The following is a 14,878-nucleotide window of genomic DNA, read 5'->3' as shown; positions in this document are numbered from 1 at the left end:
TCTGCTGCACACTTGAAGGACATACGTTTTTCTAGAGTGCTCCTTTAATAACATGGAAATTTCTATTTTTGCATTTCTAAATATTTTTAAACCAGCTTGAAGGTAGAGTTTCCCTTTAAGTCTACGATAATTATGATCATTGCGCCAAGGACAAAAAAAAAACACAGATACGATGAATTTGTCAAGTTCTTGGCCACTAAAAGCTTTTCTTTCCAATCCAAATAATATTCCTGAGATCAGGGATTATATTCTCATTGGCTCACTGTCTAGCGCGAGCTGCCGCACAGAGGTGAAGCGCTACCCCCCACCCCCACCACTGTATAATTGCTAGGTGTATTCCATTAGAATTCAAATTAACGCGTATAGACAATTATTACTTTCGCTCCTCGTTTAAGCAGTCAACCACTTATTCAGATTCACAAGGACGGGAGCTGCAAGCATTTTAATGACAAGCTTGCCAACACTGCAAACGTCTCGAACAAAGACAGTGCCTTAATCAAGAATTAACAACTTAAGACCAATGCGGCAATAACTAGCAACCACAGCGCTGAACCGTGGATTAGCCATTAGTATTTCATCGATGCGTAGTAATTAGTATTAAAGAAATTAATATTATAGAAAAGAATATTCATTTAGGGATGAGCAAATTGACTAAAGGCAAATCAGATTTTTTTACGGGTTCCCTTTAAAGGGGTTGTCCGGAACTTTAACATTGATGGCCTATCCTTAATCGGTGGTGGTGCGACACTCGGCATCCCTAATGGTCAGCTGTTCCTGGGGTGGCTGGAACTGCTCAGTTACGAAGCTGAAGAGCAATACTCCATAGATGGAAAAGTGACCGCTGCTGGGTACTGCACATCCGCCCCCTATTTAAGTGAATTGGGGGCGGATGTGCAGTACCTGGCCGCGGCCACTATACATTCAACAGAGCTGCTCTTTGCAGCTCCATAACTGAGCAGTTCCGGCCGCTCTTGACAGAAAGAACAGCAGATCGGAGGGAAGACCCCCATCGATCAGACATTGATAGCCTATGCTAAGGATAGGTCATCAGTGTTAAAGCCTTGGACAACCCCTTTAGTAAATTGCCAACACTGATAAGAGCTGATGACGCGCCCCTGGGCCTGCTGCTTCGCGCGGCATCGCGTGCACGGGGGAGCTTACCCGGAGCCGGATCTGTTGAGGGTTGTAGTCTCGTGGCGGTGACCCGGTCCGTGCCCAGGGAGTCAGACTAAGTGGCATTGTATTAGCGGTAGGTGTTGGACGACTACGCCACCCGTTGAATGCAGCGAAGGAGCTGCCGCTGCAGGGCAGACCGCTGAGGCCGGTGGTAGGATTGTGCAGCGTGATAGTATCACCCCCAACGGGAGGGGTATGGCCTCAGGGCAGCCGACGTGGATGATGGGGAAGCAGGAATCACTCAGAGACGATGCGGTGTAGTTCAGGGTCTTTACTGGTGATAGACCCTCCCGGAGTACTGGCTAGCGATTGGGGCCTGGTCAGTCCTTCGGGTTTCTTGGCCAGAGGACCTGAAATCCCCTGCCGGGCGGTTTCTGCTGCTGGGTAAAGATTAGTCCCCACAGCCTCGGACTCCGGGTCCGGTGATAGCTTCTCAGTCAGGGCGAGCTCTGCAGCTGCCAGCCCCTGACTCCGTATAGCACTGCTCCCACAGAGCTCCTGATGTTCCTTTCCTATATCTGCTTCTCTTCTCTGTCTCTACTTCTTCTCTACTCACTAACCCTGCCTCAGCCCTAGGCTTATATAGGGGAAGTTCTTCCCCTCCCAGGACTGGGCAGGAGGTGTGGCATGCATAGGATCCCTGACCAAGAGACCTCCCACCTGCTCTCAGACATAACATTGCTGTTACTGTGGAAACCAGACCCCTGGGGTGCCACATTCCCCCCTAGTGAAATTTAGTACTCCGGGACTAAACATATTTTTAGAAAAACATAACAAGGTATAAACAATAATAATACAATAAGAAAAACACATAAAGATGGTTACGGCGTGTCCGCAACCGGGTGCAATTTTGAAGAAAAGCAAGGTGTCCATTTCACCAAAACAGGGAGACTTAACCAGGTAGGGGTCTGTCCTGCCCCGAGTCCTTAACAGTCTTTAGTCCATTCCTAGGTTACGCTCCAACCAATTGTACAAGGATTCCCGGTAAATCCACCAAGGACTCCTAAAAATAACTAGAAACACATAATTATTTACAAGTAACAGACAGGTGACCTCAATAAAACAATTTAAACACTTCAAATCCTCCAACGTGCGGGTAACTGGCCTCTAGTGGCCCTAGTGGACCTACGGAGCTGACTGTCTGGCCCTGAACTACAGGGTGTAGGAGCTGTCAAGGGTAAACTGGGCAGCTGTTTACGGGCTCTTTGGCTCACTAGGGGTACGGCAGGCTCACTATGAGCAGAGGGTTGATCCTCCTGTTCTGCTTGTGTGGAGTCTGCTGCCTCCTGGACCGGCTGCTCTTCCAGCTCTATCTGTTGCTCCGTAGGCACTTGGGATGCTGGTTGGAGGAATGTGAGGACAGGTACCACAACTGCACCATTGACTTGAGTCCAGGACCGAGGGAAGTCTCCGAGCACAGTACTAACCATATCTTCCCTTTCCTCTACGGGTCGAGGGTCTTCTTGCTCTCCTTCTGGGTTCCGTAGCTGTTCGGGACACTTCTTCAGGTGATCCCGGGATACAATGGCTGTGGTTTCCCCTCCGTCTTTACTGATGGTACAAACCTTCGGGTTGTCGTGGCTTGAGGGCAGTACGGTGTACGGGTCCTTCTCCCACTGGTCGTCCAACTTGTGGAGCCGTCTCTTCCTCTTCAAGACCTGCTCTCCGGGTACCAGGGGAACAGCGGGAGCATACTGGTTGTAAGTTTTCTCTTGTCTTTCCCTAGCGAGACAGAGACTTCGCTCCACGCTCTCCTGTACTTTCCGGTACTGCTGCTGCCTCTCTGTGTCCCAGTCTGCTTCCGGTGAAGTGTCCTCGGGTGTCAGGACTCCCATCTCCAGGTCAACAGGTAGCTTACCAGGCCTTGCCCTCATTAGGTAAACCTACAGGGATGTAGTTGTATAGGTCCACCAGGTCGGGCAGCTTCTCAGGCCACAGACTGCGTTCTTCCAGGGGCAACGTTTTCAGAAGATCCATTACCACCTGGTTCATTTTCTCACAAAGTCCATTAGTTTGCGGATGATAGGGTGTCGTCCTTATCTTCCGGCAGCCATACAGATTGCAGAATTCCTGGAAGACCTCCGCTTCAAAGGCAGGTCCCTGGTCCGTCAGCACTTGGTCCGGGTACCCGTGTGGACGGCAGAAGTGCTGCTGGAAGGCTCTAGCTGCTGTTTGAGCTGTTAAGTCCTTAACGGGGACGACAACCAAGAACCGGGAGTAATGATCCACAATGGTTAACGCGTAGACGTAGCCACTTCTGCTTGGGGTCAGTTTTACATGATCCAAGGCTACCAGTTCCAACGGCTGCTTGGTGACGATGGACTAAAGGGGGGTCTTCTGGCTGGCACGGTCCTTCCTTCTTAGGTTGCACGGGCCACAGTCTCTGCACCACCTCTCGATGGTTCCCCTCATGCCTACCCAGTGGAACCGCCCGCGCAGCAGGAACTCCAACTTCTTCCATCCGAAGTGTCCAGCCCCGTCGTGGTATGCCTCCATCACCATGGCTGCGTCTCTTCGTGGCACCACTACTTGCCAGATTAGTTCATGCGTCCGGGAGTTAACCATTCTGCGGCACAACTTCCCCTTGTAAAGGAACAGTCGACTCTTCTCAGCCCACAGTTGTTTGGCTTCCTCCGGAGCGTCTGGGTCAAGGCGAGCCTCTGGCCGAGTCAGCATCTCCTTCACCAGTCGGACGGCAGGGTCACTGTCTTGCGTTTCCTCCCAGTTGTAATGAGGCAAGGGGTTAAACGTAGCGGCTTGCTTACGCCTTACCCGATGGGAATACTGGATAGTCCCCTGACGGTGGAACGCGGGGAGTTCGACTTCTTCCAGTCCCTCTGGATCTTCTCCTACGTCCGGTAGGTTTGGCATCCTGGACAGGGCGTCCGCGTTGGTATTGGAGCGTCCTGCCCGGTATTTGATTGTGAACTCGTAGTTGGACAGACGGGCCATCCATCTCTGCTCTAGGGCACCGAGTCTTGCCGTGTCCAGGTGTGTCAACGGGTTGTTATCCGTGTACACGGTGAACCGGGAAGAAGCGAGGTAGTGCTTAAAGCGTTCGGTGACTGCCCACACCACTGCCAGGAACTCTAGCTTAAATGAGCTGTAATTCTCAGGGTTTCTTTCGGTGGGTCGCAGTTTTCGACTGGCGTAAGCGATTACTCGTTCTTTCCCCTGCTGGATCTGGGACAGTACGGCTCCTAGCCCGATGTTACTTGCGTCGGTGTAGAGGATAAAGGGCTGGCTGTAATCAGGGTACGCCAGGATTTCATCCCCCGTGAGGGCCATCTTCAGCTGGTGGAAGGACTCTTCTTCTAACTTCTCCCATTTGAAGGGCGGCTTCTGGTTCTTGGCCTTCCGGGACTGGCCTATCAGGAGGTCCTGCATAGGAGCTGCCTTTTTGGTGAAACCGGGGATGAATCTGCGGTAATAGCCTACCAACCCGAGGAACTGCCGCACTTCCTTTACACTGGAGGGACTTGGCCATTCCTTAATTGCGGTGATCTTATCAGGGTCGGGAGCCACTCCGTCAGCGCTCACCACGTGTCCCAGGTACTGCACCTTTGGTTTTAGGAGGTGACACTTGGAGGGTTTTACCTTTAAGCCGTAGTTTGCCAGAGCTTCGAACACTTCCGCCAGGTGTTTCAGGTGGTCCTCATAAGTCTTGGAATATACGATGACATCATCCAGGTACAACAGGACCGTCTCGAAGTTTCTGTGGCCCAGACAGCACTCCATTAATCGTTGAAAGGTTCCTGGTGCGTTACAGAGTCCGAACGGCATGCAGGTAAACTCGCTAAGTCCCATCGGGGTGGTGAATGCGGTCTTCTCCCGGTCCGCCTCTGCTACAGGAACCTGCCAGTACCCGCTAGTGAGATCCAAGGTAGAGAAGAAGTTAGCAGATCTTAAAGCAGCCAAAGACTCCTCTATCCTTGGTAAGGGGTACGCATCCTTGTGTGTGATACGGTTGATTTTCCGGTAATCTACACACATCCTCATGGTGTTGTCTTTCTTTTTGACTAAGACTAGTGGAGCTGCCCAGGGGCTACAGCTATCCCTGATCACCCCAGCCTCCTTCATGTCCCTAAGCATCCCCTTGGCATGTTGGTAGTGTGCAGGGGGTACGGGTCGATACCTCTCTTTTATGGGAAGATGGTCTCCCGTGGGGATGTGGTGTTCTACCCCCTTGACTCGCCCGAAGTCTAACGGGTGTTTACTAAACACTCTCTCGTACTCTTGAACCACCCGATAGACTCCCTGTCTCTGGTGTGAGGGAGTGGAGTCAGTACCCAAATGTAGTTGCTGACACCAGTCCTCCATTGTTTCCTTAGAGCCGTTACTTTCCTCCGGGGAAGATGGAGGCAAGGGTTCTACGGACTGTATGGAATTTTGATTGATGGTATACAATTTGGCTAGCGTGGCATACCGGGGCAGGTACACTTCCCTCTTCCCGATATTTATTATGCGAACGGGCACCCTCCCATGGCGTACATTGACCACCCCCCGTGCTGTCAAAATGGTGGGCCTACTGTCTGAGTAAACTGGTTCTACCATTGCCTGGTAATCTCTACCTCTCAGACCAATAGCTGCCCGGCACCAAATCATCATTTCACTTTTTGGGGGCATGGCAATAGGGAAAGGGTCACACATTCTTACGCTACCAATCTCACCACCGGAGAGTTCTATCTGTTGCCGTCGCATCAGTGCCCGGATCTCTTTCTGGAGCACTCGCTGCTGGCCGGAGCTGGCGTTCTTGGCAACCTGCTGTAAAAGGAAAATCACCTCTGCAAGACAATTTTCAATTACATTAGTTCCTAGAGTTATCTTTGGGTGACTCTCGTGCTTGTCAATGTCTACAATGATCAGTCCCTGTGCCGCCAGTTCAACTCTACCGATTTTAATGGTCACCTCTTTAAATCCAATCTGTGGCACGGGCTGACCATTGCTGGCGATGATACTCAAATCGTCGTCAGGGTAGCGGGTGATATCCGAGTCATTCCAGTACTGCTTGAAGAGCACGTACGGGATAGTAGTAACCTGTGACCCGGTATCCAGTAGGGCACTCATAGGGATGCCATCCAGTACCACAGGCAAGACTGGACGTCCTCCCACATATTTGTCGCGCCAGTTCGATGGGCCTGATGATCTTTTTCCTGGGGTTTGGCCCTCTACCCCAGGTTGTGCCAGTTTAAAGGACAGTACCTTGCCATATGTCCGGGTTGATTGCAGCGGCGGCAGATGGGTTGTCCGTCCTCTTTGTATCGGTCGCTGGGTCTTCCTCTGGCCGGTGGGGTCCTCCTTGGTCGACGCCACGGGATGTCCTCCGGTCCGGATGCCAGCTGGATCTTCCCTGGAGTGGAAACCTGTAAAGACTGCACAGTTCGGGTTAGCGCGGCAACGCTTTTAGCTAGCTCTTGGACCTGATGGTGCAGGTCTGGAGCCGGGTCATTGTTCAAAGCCTGCGCATCAGCTCCCACAGGCCCTGCCGACAAGGGCGCCGCCTCCTGGTGGTAAGTGGTAGTGAGGCGTCTGTGGGTCACAACGCCACCTGGTGCCGGTTCTCGGAGCACCCGGATGGCTCTGTCCTTGAACGGTGCAAATCCCAGATGAGGGTCCTGTAAGGCCATTGCCCGCAACTGGGTTCGGTGGGCATTGCAATATAAACCCTCTATAAATTGTTCAGTCAACAGCCTGTCCTCGTCTCCCACGCCGTCAGGGTCGGTCTGCTTAATGGCTCTCAGGGCCTCTTGTAGGTTCAGGGCATAGTCCCTTATACTCTCGTGTGCTCGCTGCTTGCACCCGTAGAATCTAAGCTTGATCTCGGCTGAGGTGCGGGTATCAAAGGTGTCCCTCAGCCGGGTTAGTATCCCTGCAACAGTCCTCCCCCCAGGTGGCCAGGACTTTACCTCCCTTTGGGCTGCCCCGGTTAATTGGGCCACCAGGATGCTCACTTTTTGCTCTTCTGTGAGGGGATACACCTGGAAGAGGCTATCCAGCTTTTCTCTAAAGTCATGCAGGGTATGGGACTCCCCTGAATACTGGGGTAGCCAGGCCGCTCCCGGGATATAGGGCATGGTGAAAGGCATGACTGCAGCAGCGGTGGCGCTGGCGGGGGTTGAGGCAGTGAAGCTCTCCTCCGTATCCGACATCTTCCTCCCCCCTAGTGGACTGTGGCCTACCTTGCGATGATCCTCTTCCGTAGGCCGCGGCTCCGCAGTGGATCGTCAGGGTTGAGGACCTTCCGTCGCGCTCCTGTGACGTCGGCGTTTGCTGGGCTCCTTCCAGGACCTTACGCAACGTCCGGACGTGAGGCGGGGCTTCAGTTCTCGCGCGCTTTCGGAGTCCACGCCCCTCTTCTTCCCGCGCGGCGTCTTCAAGATGGCGTCCAACGGCGGGAAAACTCCACGGATGGCGGGAAGAAGGCAGAAGATGGCGCCGGATGGCGGGAATCTTCACCACTGGTAAGTTTGAACAGTCTTTTTCAGGCACGCAGTACCCGGTTGTTGCGGGCACGAGATCCTGCCGACTACGCCAAAAGTTGACGCGCCCCTGGGCCTGCTGCTTCGCGCAGCATCGCGCGCACGGGGGAGCTTACCCGGAGCCGGATCTGTTGAGGGTTGTAGTCTCGTGGCGGTGACCCGGTCCGTGCCCAGGGAGTCAGACTAAGTGGCGTTGTATTAGCGGTAGGTGTTGGACGACTACGCCACCCGTTGAATGCAGCGAAGGAGCTGCCGCTGCAGGGCAGACCGCTGAGGCCGGTGGTAGGATTGTGCAGCGTGATAGTATCACCCCCAACGGGAGGGGTATGGCCTCAGGGCAGCCGACGTGGATGATGGGGAAGCAGGAATCACTCAGAGACGATGCGGTGTAGTTCAGGGTCTTTACTGGTGATAAAGATAGACCCTCCCGGAGTACTGGCTAGCGATTGGGGCCTGGTCAGTCCTTGAGCAGATGGGATCTCCCCTGGCCAGGCGGAGTTGTAGGCCTCCCAAACTGACTGTACTCTTCTGGCTACCTTGCTAGAGGCGGGTATAAGTAGCCCACGTCCCTGAGTGTACCGTTTGGTGCTCACCCGTATGGCCGGTGACTCGGGGCCTTCTAGTGGCGTCCGCTCCACGACGGCGGTGCTGGTCCCACGCGTGTGACCGTGCCTTCGGGTTTCTTGGCCAGAGGACCTGAAATCCCCTGCCGGGCGGTTTCTGCTGCTGGGTAAAGATTAGTCCCCACAGCCTCGGACTCCGGGTCCGGTGATAGCTTCTCAGTCAGGGCGAGCTCTGCAGCTGCCAGCCCCTGATTCCGTATAGCACTGCTCCCACAGAGCTCCTGATGTTCCTTTCCTATATCTGCTTCTCTTCTCTGTCTCTACTTCTTCTCTACTCACTAACCCTGCCTCAGCCCTAGGCTTATATAGGGGAAGTTCTTCCCCTCCCAGGACTGGGCAGGAGGTGTGGCATGCATAGGATCCCTGACCAAGAGACCTCCCACCTGCTCTCAGACATAACATTGCTGTTACTGTGGAAACCAGACCCCTGGGGTGCCACACTGATCTGCGGGGGTACCGGGTGTCGGACCCCAGTCGATCTGACATTGATGACCTATCCTAAGGATCAATGAAAAAGTAGTGGAAAATCTCTTTAAGATAAAAATGAGAAATATTGCAATTCACACACTGGCCACTGGGACTTTTTTACACTCCAACTTCCTGTTGTTTCAGGAAATGCACATGTACATTAGCAGCAGTAGACTGACTCCTCCCTTATCCTTTGTATTGAAGCATCTAATGAGCGTGTGTAAAGATCGCTGTGAAGGGAGGTGAACAGTGTCAGGTGAGACATCGCCTGTTTTGATTGGTGGACATGTGTTATCAGCTTTGAAAATGCATTGTAATATGGCCTCGGATGATAATGAGCCTGCTGAGAACTCTCCAAGAAAGGAGAGAAAGTATGATTCTTAAAAAGAGCCCCAGTGGCCAGTGTGAAAATTACAAGATTACTAATTTTGCTTTTTCACACAATTCATGATAAGAAAAAAAAATTCTAGTAAGACAAAAACCTGATTGAAAAATAGGTCAGATTCCCTTTAAATCAAACTTCTTTCTGGCTGTAGGGCAACTGGCTGCAGCAGGAGCTATCCCTCATTGTTTCGCCTGCAATAGGAGGAGACCTGGCCCACCCATTTAGAAAAGCCAAACTCCTATTATATCTAAATAAGAAATAAACTAATTTCTGTGCTTTTTGGAAGATTTGAACAAAATTATAGATCGACAAACACCATGGAGGCTTTTCTCTTCTGTTTACATTTCTCACTTATTTCTAGGCCCGCTGTTCCTTTAATTATACCACAGAGTCTAAATGTCCTAAATTCTGTTTATTACTTATAGATGTTAGTTTTTCGTATTCCACATCCCGGTGTCCTATAAAATCCTGTTGGTAAATCTATAAATTATAATGGACGGCTGATTTTTATTTTTCATTTTATGCTCCAGGATTACCCCCTATGAGGAAAATGAGAATTATTTTCCAAGTTTATGCTGCTTAGTGTTTAGAGACCACATTTTTTCTATGTATGGTACTAAATGATTTTTGACCACATTTTTACGTTTCACGCTCAATATTGGAACAATTTTTCCCATCATTTGCGGAAAATTACTGTTTTCATTCCAAGCGCACATTTTTGCCCTTGACTTGAGGAAAATAATTATCTTTAGTGGAGTTTAGAAAAATATTCAGCTGTTGTAGATTACATTATTTGTAGCTATTATGGCGTGCTGAGACAGTACAAGTCGGGTCTTGTATGCATTGTTATATAGTGTGTAGAATGTTTTTGTTTTCTTAAAGGGGACCTGTTACTAGGTCAAAAGTGTCCAGTTTTTGCTCTTCTTTTATTCCCACTGCTCCACTGAGTATTCCACTTTTTATTTTTTTTAAATCCAACACACGGTTTCAAAGATATCAGATATTTAGGGCATCCAACGTTGCACAGGATCCTCTGGGGCGTATCATTATTATTCTATGCATAATTACCCAGTAAGCCACTCCCCCATAGTAAAAAAAAAACAATAAAAATGATCGCTAAATATAAATGCCTATATCTCTGAAACTGTATAACAAATTATAGAAAGAAGAGAAAAACAGAATACTTAGTGGGAATAAAATAAGAACAAAAACTGGCGATTTTTGATCTGGTGGACATGTCTTCTTTAACACCTTATCGTAAAGTGCTGTTGAATCCCTTAGGAGGTGCCTGGTATAACAGCTTAGACCTATTTACTAAAATAGGGATTATACCAAGCACAACCTACGGACAAAGGTTGCACTATTTTTGAAAAAAAAAAACAACTAAAAAAGAATCCCTTTAAAAGGGTCAAGTTTTGCTCTTATTTTATTCCCGCTGCTCCCTTGAGTATTTTGTTTTTTCCTTTTTTTAAATCCACCACATAGTTTCAGAGATATTGGCCTTTTTATTTATCCCTACTTTTTATGGTCTTTTCGAAAGGAGGCGTGGCTCATGGGTAATAATGCAGATCAGTCTAAAGACACGCCCCTGAGGATCCTATGAGCCACACCCTTTTTGTAAAGACCTTAAAAATGAGCACAAAATAAAAAGACCATAAGACTGATTAAAAAAAAGGAGTGTTTTGGCTTTCTAACATAAAAGAAGTAGCTATAACTCAAACCAGTCCTCTGAACGGACTGAAACAAGGCTGGGACTAGGACAACCATGTCAAATGCTAGAATAATAGGATGTTATATATATTCATTTGAATCAGGACTCAGCCCATCATAGCCTCCCAGTACTGTTTCTTTATGAAGAGGGATAGAGAATCATTTAGGAGGCCACTGAAGGTACATAGTGGGGCCAGCCGGTCTATGTGTGCCAGATTGAAAACCTGCATCTGAAAAGAGGGGCCTCATTTTGATATTGCTCCACTTTCCTCAGTTCACACCCCTGATTATTCTTAATAACAAAAGAATTAGCCATCCCTACCCCCAACAAATCTCTGATATTGGATCTTCTCCTCCTCAACATTTTATAAATAATGGTGTTTTGGTGTTTTATCACAGGTTAGGCCAAAGACTCTGATTCCAGAAAGCCTTCCCATCTCCCCCTGCAGAGACCAGACTTTGAAACAACCCCCTACATTTCAAAAGGCCACAGTGGTCAGTATCAAAAACCCCAGCCCAGCCCTACCCACTGCCAACAATACCGTCAGCCACCTCCAGGCATCCAACGGCCAATTTCAGAGCTCATCGGAAACAACAATTTCTTCACCTCTAAGCAGCGGAGGTGTGGCCTACGCCATTATATCCACCTCGCCAAGCAATGCAAACCCCATTAACACCAGCAACGTTTCCGTGGTGAATGACAGCATCAAAGTTCAACCTCTCCTAATCAGCGCCGACAGCAAGGTAAGTTCAAAGAGTTGGGGTTCCTTCCCTTCCTGCCATGGTTCATCCAGTTCCCTTTGCCAATGGGTGGTAAGAACCTATGCAGGACACCTCTGTCATGGAGCATTTGTCCAAGAATGCAGATGGTAAAAAAGTCTAGATCCTTTCTGATTGTGTGGCAAAGCCTGGTACCATGTAGGTCCATGTAGAATGTTTTTCATGGGATCTCCACAGCCCCCAGCTAATTTTGAGGAGGACTCATGAAGGTGAACAATCCCTTGTCATGTTAGTTGAGCTTTCCTCCCATGTTCCTCAGCTTGCATTTGCAGCATTGCCACATATGACTTACCATGGATGGTCTTTAATTGAGATCTTCAAGCCAACCTTTGACTTGATCAAGTCTGCTATTATGATTTATGGCCATCTTTTGAATGGCCATAGGCAGCTAAAGCAGTGGGTGGGAAATAAACTAGTACATCTTCGTCTCGCTCAAAGTTCTAGAAATATGAGCCATTGGCCAATTAGGAGCCCATCTTTCTCCACTTTGGGCCTACTTAAGTGGAGTTCACTTAATGTCTAAAGTTGATTTTCATTAACAAAGATGAGTCCAAGTCAATGGCATTCCAATCTGTAGCTCTTCAGCTAGTGCAAAACACCAATTTCCTGCATGTTGTGATGTCAGAGCATACTGGCAGAAGTAGTATTGCAACAACTGGAGCATCACAGTTTGGAGGCCAAGGAGACTACATGAACGTTCTCCACCAATGTCACCCAAGTTCTTTACTAATCTCAGGAATCCAAGGAGGTATCATGTGTGTTTTAGGTAATCATCATACAACCTCAAGTTCAGAGCCAACCAGAGATCAAGACTGAGATTAAGAAACCTTGTCAAGAACCTCCTCAGAGACCCCCAGCTGCCAAAAAGAAAAAGGAGGAAAATCCTGAGGTAAGACTTAGGCTTGGTCCTCAGTTTAAGAGGTCTTGATTTGGCTTAATGATCAGGACCACATCTTTAGTGTTCCTGTCTCTCTGGAGGACCTGCCATATCTGTGCTATACAGGGTGGGCCATTTATATGGATACACCTAAATTAAATGGAAATGGTTGGTGATATCAACTTCCTGTTTGTGGCACATTAGTATATGGGAGGGGGAAAACTTTTCCAGATGGGTGGTGACAATGGCGGTCATTTTGAAGTTGGCTATTTTGGATCCAACTTTCTTTTTTTCAATGGAAAGATTGTCACATCAAACTTATTGAGAATTTCATAAGAAAAACAATGGTGTGCTTGGTTTTAACTTAACTTTATTCTTTCATGAGTTATTTACAATTGTCAGTGCAACCCTCTTCTCCCACTCGTGACACACTGATAGCAATACCGCAGAAGAAATGCTAGCATAGGCTTCCAGTATCCATTGTTTGAGATGCTGCACATCTCGTATCTTCACAGCATAGACAATTGCCTTCAGATGACCCCAAAGATAAAAGTCTAAGGAGGTCAGATCAGGAGACCTCGGTGGCCATTCAACTGGCCGACGACGACCAATCCACTTTCCAGGAAACTGTTCATGTAGGAATGCTCGGACCTGACACCCATAATGTGGTGGTGCACCATCTTGTTGGAAAAACTCAGGGAACGTGCCATCTTCAGTGCATAAAGAGGGCAACACATCATCATGTAGCAATTTCAGATATCCAGTGGCATTGAGGTTTCCATTGATGAAGAATGGCCCCACTATCTTTGTGCCCCATATACCACACCATACCATCAATTTTTGTGTTCCAACAGTCTTGGAGAGATCTATCCACTGTGGGTTAGTGTGGGACCAATAGCAGTGGTTTTGTTTGTTAACTTCACCATTCACAAAAAAGTTTGCCTCATCACTGAACATGATGTTCTGTGTAAACTGAGGGTCCTGTTCCAATTTTTCTTTTGCCCATTCTGAAAATTCAGTGCGCCGATCTGGGTCATCCTCGTTGAGATGCTGCAGCAGCTGGATTTTGTAAGGGTGCCATTTGTGAGTAGCTAATATCCGCCGAAGCGATGTTCGACTGATGCCACTCTCCAGTGACATGCGGCGAGTGCTACGCTGTGGGCTCTTGCTGAATGAAGCTAAAACAGACACTGATGTTTCTTCATTAGTGACAGTTTTCTTGCGTTCACATTTTGGCAAATCCAACACTGAACCTGTTTCACGAAATTTGGCAAGCAGTTTGCTAACTGTGGCATGGGAGATGGGTGGCTTGCATTGAAATCTGTTGCAATGTCCCGGGTACTGCGTTCACCAGACATCAACACAATTTTATCCGCTCCTCACGCGTTAACCTCTAAGACATGTCAATAGCTGTAAACAAATAGAAACTTGTGAATAACTCCTGAAAGAATAAAGTTACGTTAAAACCAAGCACACCATTGTTTTTCTTATGAAATTCTCAATAAGTTTGATGTGTCACATGACCCTCTTCCCATTGAAAAAAATAAAGTTGGAGCCAAAAATGGTCGACTTCAAATGGCCGCCATGGTCACCACCCATCTGGAAAAGTTTTCCCCCTCCCATATACTAATGTGCCACAAACAGGAAGTTGATATCACCAACCATTCCCATTTAATTTAGGTGTATCCATATAAATGGCCCACCCTGTAGATAGACAGTCCATTAATACATGGAGGAACTTTGTAATACTTCACTTCACCTGTGGTGGCGATGCAGGTGAATTGAACACTTGTTGACAGAGTCCTCCTCAAATTAAAACTGGTTGCTTCCCCAGTAGCGGGATTTTATCCATTTTTTTAGGTCTTTTTTTTTAGAAGATTGTTCAGGTATTAATTTGTATTAGCGTCACTCTTTAATAACTCTTTTTCTCCCCAGAAAATTGCCTTCATGGTATCACTAGGCCTTGTTACGACAGAACATCTTGAAGGTGAGTTATAATTTTTGTTCACAATATATATATATTTATAAGTCATTTATTAGTTCTGTTCCTAAAAAAAAAATCTGGTGACCCCCAATATGACCCCACAATTACCAATGTTAATGTTGGCAATTTAGGGACATTTTAGTCTGCCCAATTTCACCTAGTGTCACCTCCAACTCCACCCAGTACCTCCCTTTTATGGGTAGGGTTTATGTAAACCCAACCCCTTTTCAGATCGGGACATCCCAAAATTTGCTGGATCTTTTTTTTTTTCTTAAATCATGACAGTCCCACCAAATCTGGGACTGTTGGCAAGTATCTGACCACCATCACAAATCCTAACATGGATATCATGCAGCTTTCCGAGACCTGGTTAAAAGAGATATGGACAGTCATACT

General features: G+C 48.2%; 1 protein-coding gene across 3 annotated transcripts in view; it reads left to right on the top strand.

The window, feature by feature from the left end:
• PHF21B (PHD finger protein 21B) overlaps positions 1-14,878 on the top strand; it is a 118,627-nt gene that overhangs the window by 82,389 nt on the left and 21,360 nt on the right. For all 3 annotated transcript variants that reach the window (XM_073650056.1, XM_073650055.1, XM_073650057.1), the window contains exons 4-6: positions 11,241-11,585; positions 12,388-12,510; positions 14,434-14,485. In XM_073650056.1, coding sequence (XP_073506157.1) covers positions 11,241-11,585; positions 12,388-12,510; positions 14,434-14,485 — 520 coding nt within the window. The remainder of the gene's footprint in view (positions 1-11,240; positions 11,586-12,387; positions 12,511-14,433; positions 14,486-14,878) is intronic.

The sequence above is a fragment of the Phyllobates terribilis genome, unplaced genomic scaffold, assembly GCF_046119375.1.
Source record: "Phyllobates terribilis strain yellow unplaced genomic scaffold, ASM4611937v1 Scaffold_10__3_contigs__length_209671492, whole genome shotgun sequence".
Classification (NCBI taxonomy): domain Eukaryota; kingdom Metazoa; phylum Chordata; class Amphibia; order Anura; family Dendrobatidae; genus Phyllobates; species Phyllobates terribilis.
Note: the sequence above shows the minus strand (reverse complement) of the source record. Positions and strands in the feature narration are given on the sequence as shown.